Source organism: Rhinatrema bivittatum, chromosome 2 (genome assembly GCF_901001135.1).
Source record: "Rhinatrema bivittatum chromosome 2, aRhiBiv1.1, whole genome shotgun sequence".
Lineage (NCBI taxonomy): Eukaryota > Metazoa > Chordata > Amphibia > Gymnophiona > Rhinatrematidae > Rhinatrema > Rhinatrema bivittatum.
This window is the reverse complement of record NC_042616.1, coordinates 789,428,401-789,440,849: the sequence shown is the minus strand read 5'-3', so window position 1 is coordinate 789,440,849 and position 12,449 is coordinate 789,428,401. Positions and strand designations below refer to the sequence as shown.

Here is a 12,449-nt window from a genome sequence, read left to right as displayed (position 1 = left end):
AGTCGGTGTGTGCCCCTTACGTCTCCAGTGGAATTCAGATCAGAATTCCAAAAATGTTTTGTTTTGCCTCAATCTCACGAGATCAGTAGAATACTTCCTCTGCACTCAGACAGGCCAATGCACACCAGGGGGTTATACACTCCTACCAGCAGATGGAGATTGAGTAAAGCTGACTTGCTGATGTCACTGACATATAGCCCTGCCCCATCATCAGCTTGCCAGTATTCTCCATCTTCAGCAGATGGTTGACATGCATCTTCCTACTGGGGATTACTTGTGCTTTAAAAAAAAAAAGGATTCTAAAGAGAAGGAAAATAGCAGAAGATAGAAGATTCAGACGCACCATTTGAGCTCCTGAGGTGACACCCATTTGGTCCCTCCCTCCATTTGAGTGATTCAAGTTTGGGAGCCTGACTTGGCATAGATTTAAAAAAAAACAAACCAAAAAACAGTGGTGGCGAGGACGAGGGAGTGCTCGATGGTGAAGGTTTGTGCTCTCTACCCCCGTAGCCAGTGACCCAATCGTGCTCTCAGCCAAAGAAGGCTGAGCGCAGGTAAAAAGAAAAAAGAGTAGGGAAGTTTTAGTCCTCCTTTTTTTTCTTTATTGGATCCTTCTCCCTCTGAGGTTGTTTCTCAGTATCTCTTACCCCCTTTTCTCTCTCATTTCTCTGGGGAGTTAGTGTAGAGTGGAGGTGGCTTGGGCTTGGCGGGTTGATCAGCTTTTGAGCCAGGCCCCGCTCCTCCGGCTTGGTTCGAGGGCTGCAAGGTAGGCCGCGGCGGCGGCAAATTATTTCCCACACAAGTAGGTGTGTGCATGCATTCTTGCCACCCGGCAGTGGCCTGAAGTAGGCATAAAGGTGCACATGTACTTATGCGTGTAAAACCATCACCTAGTTTGAGCGCGTATTTGCGTGTAGTAGTGCTTATGCATGTAAGACTGCAGCCTACATTTGTGATTATATTTGCACGTAAGGGGTAGTTGTGTGCATAGCCTGTGGCCCAGTTTTGGGCACGTATTTGCGCACGTACACCTGGGCGTGGTTAGTGTGCACACAGGAGGCCGCCTAGAGCTGAATGCAGGAAAGCTATGGTGCTAGGGACAAAAAAGTCTAAGCACTTGCTATCTGTGAGGCTTGCCATATAAGGGCGCTCTAGCTATCACTCTCTTTAAGCCTGTGTCAGTGGTATTTAGATGCTCGAGGCGATTTGAGACGGTGACACAGCAGACAGGTCCCCTCCCTCCTTGTTCCCGGTGACAGCAGAGGTGAACCAACCTTCTAAGAGGGGTTTCTGTGCTCAGGGTTCCCATTTGAAAGCTACTGCGGAGACATTCAGGGGGATGTGGATCATAATACGTCAGTTGACTGCGATGGGGACTTGGATTTTGCTCCTCTAGAAGAAGGAGAAATTCCACCTGATTTAGAGCCATATCAGACTCTACTCCGGATTTTTCACAGAGATGAGTTGCTGAGTCTATTGACTCAGCCCTGTAGATGATCAGTGTGGCAGGGGTGATGCTATAGGCTTACAAAAGAAAGATCCCATATTGGTCACCTTATGCAAAACGTTCTGTTTCTTTCCCCTCCTGGATCCAATTCAAGATTAATTTATCTTGAATGGAGTGCCCTCCGAGGCAAGTTTTAAGGGAGGTGCACTTTAGCGGGTTTATACCCCTTGGAACTAAAGACCAGGGATCAGTTGCAATTCCCAAAGGCGGATGCCTTGGTATGTGCTGTGGTTAAGCAAACCACCATTCCAGTGGAAGGAGAGGCAGCTCTAAAAGATTCTCAGAATAGAAGGATTGAATCTATCCTTAAGCAGACCTTTGTGGCCATTGCAATGAATTTGCAAATGGCTTCTTTCTGATGCCTGATGGCTTGGGTTGGTTTGTATCTCTCTCAAGAGACACAAGGAGCAGGGTCCGAGAGCAGATCAGTGATGGAACCGAGGGCCGCATTCTTAGCTGATGCTGCTATGACTTGGTGCGGATGGCTGCTAAAGGAGTTGCTTCCGAGATAGTGGCTAAGCGCCAATTGTGGCTTTGAAATTGGTCGGCACAAGGTTACCCTTTAAGGGTTCTCTTATTCGGCAGTGAGTTGGAGACGATGGCAAATAGCTGGGGGAAATCCCAAGGTTCCTCAATTGCTGGAGGACAAGAAGGCAGTGACATGTCCTTTTGGGGCTAGCGGCCACTCCGGGGATTCCCGTTGGTTTTGCTTACAGAGGAGCAACTACTTAAAGGTCTCGTCCCTTTGGAAGATCTCAGTCCTTTCAGCCTAAGAAGCCTCATAAAGATGCAGGCTCCGGGGCTGGAGTACCTCATTCTTCACAATGAAGTTGTGGAGGCTCACCTACTGGATCAGGAGATAGGCGGATGTCTATCTCGCTTTTTTCAAAGGTGGGTCCTGGAAGTGGTAAGGGATGGCTATGCTCTAGAATTTTTCTGAATTCCTCCGAATGCCTTTATGGTCTCTAAATGCAACTCTCTGCAAAAGAAAATGGCAGTGGAGACTATGTTAAGGAGGCTGTTGGAGTTGAAGGCTGTAGTTCCTGTTCCTGATCGCAAGAAAATACAGGGCACTGTTCCATTTATTTGACATCCCCAAGAAAGAAGAAGGGTCTTTTCGGCCCATCCTGGATCTGAAAGAGGTCAATTGATATTTGTGTGTGACTCATTTCAGAAAGGAAACTCTCTATGCTCTGTCATAATGGCAGTACAAACAGGGGAATTTCTGACATCTCTCGTCCTGATAGAGACCTATCTACATATTGCCATTCGCCAGGAACATCAATATTTTCTATGCTTTGCCATTTTGGGATGCCATTATCAATTTCAGTCCCTGACCTTAGGCTGTCTACAGCGCCCAGGACCTTCTCCAAGGTCATGGTGGTGGCGGTATCTCTACACAAGGAGGGTATTCTGGTCCATATCTGGACGTCTGATTGGTTCGGGCCAGAAGGGCAGAGGAGAATCACTTGGCATCTTGCAAGGTGATCTCCTTGCTCTAGGAGCTAGGCTGAGTGCTGAATTTGGCCAAGAGCCATCTTGGATGCTAGAGTATCTCGGCGTGTGATTCGATACAGAGCACAGGGCAGAGTGTTTCTGGTAGAGACGGTTCCATAACTAGAGGCTGGAGACTGAAAGCTGGGGTGGCCCATGGCTGGTGTCTGACTGGAGGGGTATGAGACTGGAGGCTGTTAGGGGGGGGGGAATCTGAGGCTGGAGGTTGAATGTTGGTTGGGGAGGTGAAGCTGGCTGTGGAAGGGGTTCGAAGCTGGTTAGCTGTGTGAGGGGATCAAAGCAGGAGCAGGCTGTGGATGATTGAGGTTGATTGGCTGTGGATGATTGAGGTTCATTGGCTGTGGAAGGGGGTCAGGGCTGGAGGCTAGCTGAGTGGCTGCTGTTCACAAAGGAAAGAGAGAGAGTCAGGGCATTCTTGTTGGGCAAAGTGATGGAGCTGGGTATTGGTGCTAGGCTGGGGGGAGCAAAGTGTGACAAGGAGGGGGAGGTGGGAGGTGTTATGTTAGGTCCATCAGGCCCTTGTTATTGTGGTGGGGGTGGGTGTTACAAAACCAAACACTTCTCATTCTCCATAGAATAATGACTGTTCTGGGTCAGCAGACATCCGAGTTTGCCATCCAGGCAGCTAAACATTTTCTCCAATCAGTCCTCAAGACAAAAATTCTTTGAAATTATTTATTGTACAGGTAAATTCTACTTACAATTGTTGAATCTCAAACGCAAGCCCCAGGGTAAAGATCTTTGGTAACTGGAGTCAGGGTAGCAGGAGGGAGAAGGAGTTCTCTTGTGTTGCAGGAGTTAGTTTATGGTAGAGGTAGGAAGCTTGAGGGATATGAGGCTGATTTAGTCTTCAGACGAAGGCAGTAAGAGAAAAGGTAAAAAACCCGATCATTTCACAGGGTTTTCCAAAGCGCTGCTGGCTTAGAAGCAAGCATGGGCAAGACTGATCTCAGGTCGAGAGCTGCTAAAGGAAACGCCTCCACAAGCTGGGGGCAGGGGGGCAAGGTCCAATGGCAGCGAGCCTAAGAACCATGTGACACAGGGGGAGCATGAAGGGCAGTCCCTTGAGCCTATAAGGCACCTAGGAAGACTCAAGTGAGGGACATTCAAGTGAGGGACTCAAATGAGGGGCATTCAAGCTCTTCTGATAGTGAGAGAAAGTGGAGGGGGGGTGGAGCTTCTCTTAAGGGCAAAGGCTCCTCTTAAAGGCAAGGCCTCACAGACTTTTATCATGGGTTACAAATAATGTTTCAGTATCAAGAATCCTCAGAAGGGAGGAATGTACTAAACACAGTTAAACTATAGTATATACAGATACAAACATGTACCCACTGCTGGGGACAGAACAATGACAGAAGTTTGGCATATCTAACATAATATCCCCACTCCCCACAAGAATGACGATGGAGGCTTGGCTTAAGTGTAGGAGGAAATATATTTTTGTTTTTAGTTTTCCAGTTTTGAACTGCATATGGAATCTGGCTTCTTTGGATTTCCATTTCAGTTTTTGTTTACACCTTTGTAATTTGTAGTCAACTATTCTATATTTGGCGAAGGTCTTTTTATGCTCTGCAAGTGTGACTGAGCCGAGGTATTCTGCTACCATGCAGGGATCAGTAGCATTCTTACTCATTGTGTTTTCCCAACAGAAGGTGTATTGGTGTTCTAGGGCCCGGTGTAATGTTTGCAGTGCTGCCTTTTTATAGGTAGGGTTGTTGCTGTTGAAGTCCATTGAGTTAGTGCTGTTATGGTATGCAAGTGTGCTACATATTTCCTCAATGTTTTTCTTTGATTTTTTTTTTTTTTTTTTTGCAGGATTTTCAATTATTTCACAATGTGCCTAGTAGTAGAGGGAGTTTGTATTTTCTGTTACTTAAATGACACCAGAATTTTTTTGTATGATGAGATGTTGGGGAAATGTCCTGCTCTGATCCTATTGTTGGTGGTGAGAGTGTGTGTGTGTAGGGGGGGAGGGAGGATTTTTGTGGATACAGAGTACATATTCTCAGAACCGGAGGTACAGGATTTATATTGGTTCTTGTCTTGTACGTACATTGACAAGAATGAACCTCGCTCTTAAGCCATGGCATGCTGGGTATGAACTCAATCTCTCAGATTTACTGCTTGCACTCTTAGTGCTTTCATTGTGCTGAACAGCCTCTTTCTGAAGCCTGTACGCTGTCATATAAACATGCAGCATGTCAAGGTGAGCCTGCATGTCCTTTTTAAACAAGCAAGTGGTGCTCCAACAGTTAGGACTCTGTATCTTTAGGCCACATGTTCTTGCCCTCTGATTATATCTCTTGGTCCCTAATCTTCTCTCTTTCCATACATAATACAGAATGGTTACGTAGTACTGAGATTTCCATTAGCCATGCTGTTTTTGTCTTTTTCTCCTTTACCTCTATGTCTGGTTTTCTAGCATCAAGCTTTTTATTGGTTGGTCTGGGAATGAATAATTTTACCCTTATGATTTACATGAAGAATTGTATGTAAGAAAGAATGACATTAGCTCTAAATGTACAGAAAGAAATTGGCGGTGGAAGCTGTGGGGGGGCAGAACTCGGGTTGATTTGCTTGCCCCCACCTCAACCTCAGAGTTGTTGTGCTGCCCCTAATTCCCCTTTGTGAGCAGAGGGAAAGCAATTATATTAATAAATGCTCCTCAGTCACTGGTTTGAAGCCAGCGGGAAGGCACAGAAACCCACGAGATTTAGAAACTGGCAGCTCGCATGCTCTTCCCATGCCCCTATTGTGCAACTGTCAAATGTTCCTGTCAGACAGAGTCAACCGTATATTTGTTAAGAAAAAAATCAGCAGAAATGAGAGATCAACACGTATAGATTTTTTTATATTCTGCTTTTCAGCCCTTCAGAGTGGATTGCATTCAGGTACTGTAGGCATAATAGATCCTATATCATAACTTTGACTTTTTTTTTTGCTTCTGCAGGGGGGAGCCAGGTAATCCAGGAGATAGGGGCTTTCCTGGGGAGCCGGTATGTAATACTCCACTTCTGCGGAATCATGTACATTTCCCGTTGAGCTTTCTCTCATTTTCTCAGCAGCTTCCTCTTGGCAGGTTGCTTGGAGGCAGCGTACAAAAGGAGGCCCCTGTTCAAACAGTTTGCCCAGCTAACTTTGGAAATTATCCGAGCAAATCTTCACAGTTAAAATTCTTTCCCTCCTCCCATTTCCCCTCCCATCATAGCCTGTACAATCTTTAGTTGAATAAAAAGATGAAGCGTAGCGAATATTCCTGGGCCCAGGTTAAACTTTGGCCGGCCTTTGCTGATATTCAGCGCAGACTGGCCAAATTTACCCAAATAACTATGTACAGTTAACTTTAGATTGGCTATTTAGCCTGACCGTTTTCACACTGAATATCCGGATAAATTTAACTAGACAAAGGTGTTTGATTAACTTTTTCTAAACATGGCCGACTAAATATCAGTCTTGAAGTCTTTCTTTTCCAGTACATTGCTGGAAACAACTGGAGATCACTAGGAAAAGGATTCTTTGCTGGTGCACTTTTGGTGATTCTCTCAGTAAAATCTAGAGAAACTATTGCTTGAAGCCTAAGAGTAAGGCACATGAGCCCTTAGAAATGGCCTGTGCTGGCCCTGGGGCTCAGTAGTAATGTTGTGCAAAAGACCCGAGTTCAGTTTCCAGGCCCGGCTTCTTCTCCTCGAGTCGGCCGGGGCTGAAGTTGCTGCAGAAGCGGCTTTCGCAGCCCCTGGGGTGGGAGGGAGTCTCAGCCAATAGACAATGTTGACACCTAGTGGTAAGACTCAGAGGGAGCACGTGCGCCAGGTTCCAGGGGGAACTGCAGTCTGCAGTTCATTGCTGAGGACCATGGCTGGGCTAGGCAGGGAGAGGAGACCCTGAAGAGTTACAAATGAAGGTTTCCAACGCCGTAGCCTTAGAGGAGCCAGCACCAACTGAGTTGGAAACCCAAAGTAGTAGTAGTAGGAAACTGCCAGGCCTAAAAAAAAGCTTGTTTTCACTTCAGGGGGAAATAATACAAATATATTTATGCAATGACTTTAAGCAACGCTTTATTTTTTTCACAACTTTATTTATTTATTTAATACACTGTTTTTTTTCTATAGGGTCCTGCAGCAATCCTTTCACCTGGAGATATAAACCACCTTATTAAGGTAAGGGAGGATAAGCACAAGAATCCCTTCTGGAAATATACCTCTGCAGGAAGAATGGGCAACTGCAGCAACACTTAACAGAGAGCTTGAGTGAATTGGACAGTAATTTTTGGGGGGAAGCATTTAAGAAAACTCTGATTAACTTAATTCAAGATGCCAGAAGATCTGAAGTAATAAAAACAAAAATGATTAAAAAAAAAATTTAAATAATCAAACGTACTCAGCCAGTTTGCCAACTGTCTTACAAATGGTAAAAACTGCATCACAAAGACACTGTGAGCTCAATATTCAAAGGCTTTGTATGGGTAACTTTTGGAGTTCCCCGGACAAATTCCGAGATTTGAAATTTTCGTTCCACTGCCCAACTACATTTTTTTCTGGGTAACTCAACACCCATGCAACTTGTAGTCGGATAAAAAGAGGTGGTGATAAGGCGTAATTACGTTTGAACTTGTGAGCACTGATACTGCCAGGTAAGTCTGGTTGTCAAAATAGCAGTCCCAAAATTAGCCAGATAAATTTATAGATACATTCAGACTAATTGGAGAAAATTCATTTTCACTCAACGCACAATAAAGCTCTGGAATTTGTTGCCAGAGGATGTGGTTAGTGCAGTTAGTGTAGCTGGGTTCAAAAATGTTTGGATAAATTCTTGGAGGAGAAGTCCATTAACGGCTATTAATCAGGTTTACTTAGGGAATAGCCACTGCTATTAATTGCATCAGTAGCATGGGATCTTCTTAGTGTTTGGGTAATTGCCAGGTTCTTGTCGCCTGGTTTGGCCTCTCTTGGAAACAAGATGCTGGGCTTGATGGACCCTTGGTCTGACCCAGCATGGCAATTTCTTATGTTCTCTTATAATTGCTCAGATGGACTGATCTCCTCTAGGAATCAAATTAAAGTTATAATAGTTGTAACAGAGTGGTCTCCCCCGAGAACATAGCATGACCAATGACTTAAAGCTTGAAAAATGGTCGAGTTTCTGGCACCTAAAAGCCTGTTTGTTTGTTTTATTTGTGTTTTACCATAATCCGCGTAAAACTGTTGGCTTGTTATAAGCAGAATATAAATGTTACAAATAAATAAAAAAAAATAGATATATCAATAAATAATGCATTTTTTTTAAAAGGTCCTAGATTTTTTTAATGTAAAATTTGGTCATCTCTGTGCCTAAATTTAGGAGCATAAAATCACAAGACAGCTAAATTTAGGTGCCTTAAATAAGGTTGGGGAAGGAGGTGAGGTGTGGTCAGGTCAGGGGAAGGAAGTTAGGCACCCATCTTGGGTGGTCAAATCTAGGCACTGCCAGATCAGTCTTAATCTGGTCACTGCCCCCTCCCCTCCTCTCCTGCCAGCCCAATAAAAATGAAATTGTTTGATCAATAGCCCATCCTAACCCTCCCTGCTGCTTACCAGAGTAAATAGATGGTAGCAGGGCCAACAGCCCTACCCACCCGAAGATTAAGTGTAGCAAATCTGTGATGCCCCAATTCCCATCCACCAACCCTGGAAGCAGCCTTGCTGTCTCAGAAGGGGGACACAGCCTTGCGGTCCTCCCAGATGAGCATCTTCCATTGCACTAGCTTTGCCTTCATTATGGGGGTGGGGGGAAATACTGACATATAGCAAACATTTGAGAGACCTTGGGATGATCATTTCTGATGTTCTCAAGTTAGCAAAAGAATGTGACAGAGTAGCAGTCAGATTCAGATGTTTCTAGAACTTTGACTATGCATACTGAGCATGCCCAGTATGCCCTATACCACACGTCCACACGGGGCCCCGCTTCAGTCTCTTTTTCCTCAGAGCTTTTGCTTTGTAGTTACTGAATTCATGCACTTCCTGGTTAAGAAAGTTGTTGGAAAATTTTTCACCAATTGTTTTCAGGTTTTTTCTCATCTTTTTTGGTGCAAGTCCCTCTCAGGTTCCCACTTGAGTCTTAGTCAGGTTTTTCGGCAGTTCGGGATGTTTTCTTTTGCTTCCATCCTCCCGTGGTGGCAGTTGTTGTTTTTGCCCCTTCAGTTCGTATCATCTTGGTCTCATCAAGTTTTCATTGATGCCTTCTGTGCCCGAGGACTATGTTTATAATGGAGCCACAAGAGGTGTGTATCCTCTGCCTGGGGGCATCACACGACATTCAGGGGTGCCACCTGTATGACCAAATGACCATGAAGGGATGTCGCGCTCACCTCAACAAGATAGAGAAGCTTTTTGGGGCAAGAAAGTCTGAGCTATCGGCATCGGTGGCATCGATGCCTAACGACTATGGAGCCACACCGATGGACACCGAGCCATTGACATCAGTGAGGCTGTCTGCTCCATCAATATCACTTTCAATAGCCCCGTATTTTACTCTTTTATTGCTTTATTCCAATATATTTTGTAATTTTTTATATATCCGTTTTTTGCTTCATGCTTGTCCGACCCACCCTGTGTATTTTCGCTTTTTTTTCCTTGTACTTATCTGGGACTACTAATTGGCTGCTGCCGCTTTTATGGGTTCGGATCCGCCTGCCCGACATTGCCTGACTGCGGTCCCTGAAGCAGGCAGAGCATTGCCGAAACATGGCCAATGTCGGGCAGATGGTCGGCCCCTGTGACATAGTGAGGGCAAAGGCTATCGGCGCCAATTTGAATACTGGCAACTGACAGCCGGAGTGCAGGAGGTCGCTCCCGGACCCCCGCTGGACTTTGCAAGTCTTGGGGGGGCAGGAGGGTCCCCAAGTCCCTGATCATCCAGCGAGGGTCCGGGAGCAATCTTCTGCACTCGGGCCGTTGGCTGCCAGTAATCAAAATGGCGCTGATAGCCTTTGCCCTTACTATGTCACAGTGGCTACCGGTGCCATTGGTCAGCCCCTGTCACATGGTAGGAGCACAAGATGGCGCCGATGGCCATGTGACAGGGGCTGACCAATGGCACAGGTAGCCCCTGTGACATAGTAGGTCAAAGGCTATCGGCGCCATTTTGAAACTGGCAGCTGAGGGTGTGAGTGCAGGGGATGACTCCCGGAACCCCCGCTGGACCATCAGGGAGTTTTGGTAAGTCTTGGGGGGGTCAGGAGGGTGGGGGGGTTGTTTAAATTGGCTCCTAGGTGGCTGAATAATTCGACAAAGATTCATTGTATTCGTGGGGAATCACGAAACGTTTCGATTCCTCACAAATATAACAACTAAGGCCCTATACGTTGCGGATTCCCAATTCGTAGGGAACGAATGCACACCCCTACTGTCTGGAGTAAGAGGCTAGGGAGGGCTTTATATTGGGGAAGAGGGTTCTAGAGAAGGGGCTTAATATCGGGGAGAAAGTCCAAGAAGGCAACACCTTATGTTGGAAGGTGTTGGTCCATAGATCAAAATTTGAGTTTGGGGAGTGTTTGCTGGGAGGGTGTGTTAAAATGGGTTACTGGCAAGAAACTTAAGGATTCCTCCTGATGTGTAGTCATCTTCCTGCAGTTGATGATCTGCATCAGCCCTGATGTCTTAATTCTGGATAATAATGCCTAATGAGGCTATGCAAATTCATTTATAAAAATGCTTCTTTTTTTTGCAAATGTTAGCACTACCACTGGGGAAGTAGCACCCACACTAACATGAATGCTGACACTGCACGTTAGCATGTTAATATATGGGTGACAGCTAACAACCAGATTAATGCGAGTGTTAATGGTAGTACCTATTGGTAGATAGGCCCCTAAATGTTTTACCTTCAATAGACTTCAGAAGCATTTGCATTGTTGATATTGTCATCTTTGTTGTTATTTTTGTATCTCCCTGACTCAGGATGTGTGCAGAGAATGTCCACCTGGACCTCCAGGTCTTCCAGGTTTGCCAGGTTTCAAAGGTGATAAAGGTCTCCCAGGACCTAAAGGCAAAGACGGAGCTGATGGGAAAAACGTAAGTGGAGTAAAAAAAAACCCAACAAAAAATACTTATTATCTAAGCAATGGGATGCTCTCCTTGGGCATGAAGGGTCAAATATGACTTCACATTTACTGAGTATAATGGGGACAATTTTGAAGAGTCCAAGTCTACGTGCGTAATTTTCGTGCATAAATTGGATGTCCAAAAACCACCCTTTCTCAGAGTGGCTAAAAATACACGCATTCTTCCACCACACACATACTTCTAGCCACTTTTAGAGTTATGATTAGGTCAGGAGAGGAGAACATGTAGATTCATTTCAAGCATCTGTTAGCCACTTACTATTCAAGGCCTTAAGCAGCATCCAGATAAAGCATACATTAAAAAAAAAGCATGCAGACATAATATGATTAACATATAAAGAAAAACTGATTCCTCATAAATCAAAACAGGATCTGTGGCTGAAGTCCATGCTCTGCAAATCCCATTGAAACCAAACTGCATAACTGCAAGTTTACCTCTACGTGCGTTAGTTCCCATGCAAAATCTAGCCACACAAGAAGCAAGTGCAAGTCTCGGTGGGTACTTGGTCCCCATGGCATGTTTCAAAGTGAAAGTATTTTGTCCCAGTGCCAAGAATTTGAAAACTGGCCTCTAAAAATGGCCATCTATATTCGCATCTGCTATTTGTGCAGGCAGCCCATCGGAGGCTAAACAGCATGCAAGGAGTGAAAAATTCAATTCCATGCATGCTGTTTACTCCCCTGACCTAAACCTCTCTCCCTAGGAGTACTCCATGTTAACCCAGCAAAAAGCATACATTCCTGTCCAAGTCAGTCCAAACAAGTGGGTTTTGAACCTCTACCAGCAGATGGAGGCAAAGAACAAATCTTTGAGGCACTGCTACATATCTGAGAGTGCCACCTGCCAGTCCCTCAGTATTTCTCTGTCTCCAGCAGATGGTAGAGGTACAATCATGCAGTCTGGAGTTTTGAAAAAAACAAAAAAACAGAAGGAAGACATGATTCCTGGAAAAGCTCCTCGAGGTGTTAGCTACCTTCATGGGCCATCCCTTGAGTAGAGCACAGCGAGCAGGGGGGGTTGATAATCTCTGAGCTAGCTCAGCCCTCATCGGTCAGGGGAGTTGAAAGCCAGGAGTCCTGGTTCCCTCACCCCATCTGGGTCCTCGCCTACAGTGTCTGCTCCCTCCTGGCATCAGAAGCAGGGAAGTAGCCCTTTTCTTTTGTGGTTTCCTTGCTTGTGGTTATTTCTATGTTTTTCAGTGCTTGTGCCTTTAAAAAAAAAAAAAAGGGAAGAAGAGGCATCTAAGTGAGTTATAGCAATGTTCGGCGGCCGTACTGCTGGGAGGCTGGAAAGCAGGACCGGGTGAGTGAGGGCGGAAGCTTCCT

At 45.4% G+C, this 12,449-nt stretch overlaps 1 protein-coding gene across 1 annotated transcript in view; it reads left to right on the top strand.

The window, feature by feature from the left end:
- Positions 1–12,449, top strand: part of COL22A1 (collagen type XXII alpha 1 chain) — a 791,008-nt gene that overhangs the window by 672,635 nt on the left and 105,924 nt on the right. The window contains exons 43-45 of the mRNA XM_029592071.1: positions 5,974–6,018; positions 7,132–7,179; positions 10,960–11,073. Coding sequence (XP_029447931.1) covers positions 5,974–6,018; positions 7,132–7,179; positions 10,960–11,073 — 207 coding nt within the window. The remainder of the gene's footprint in view (positions 1–5,973; positions 6,019–7,131; positions 7,180–10,959; positions 11,074–12,449) is intronic.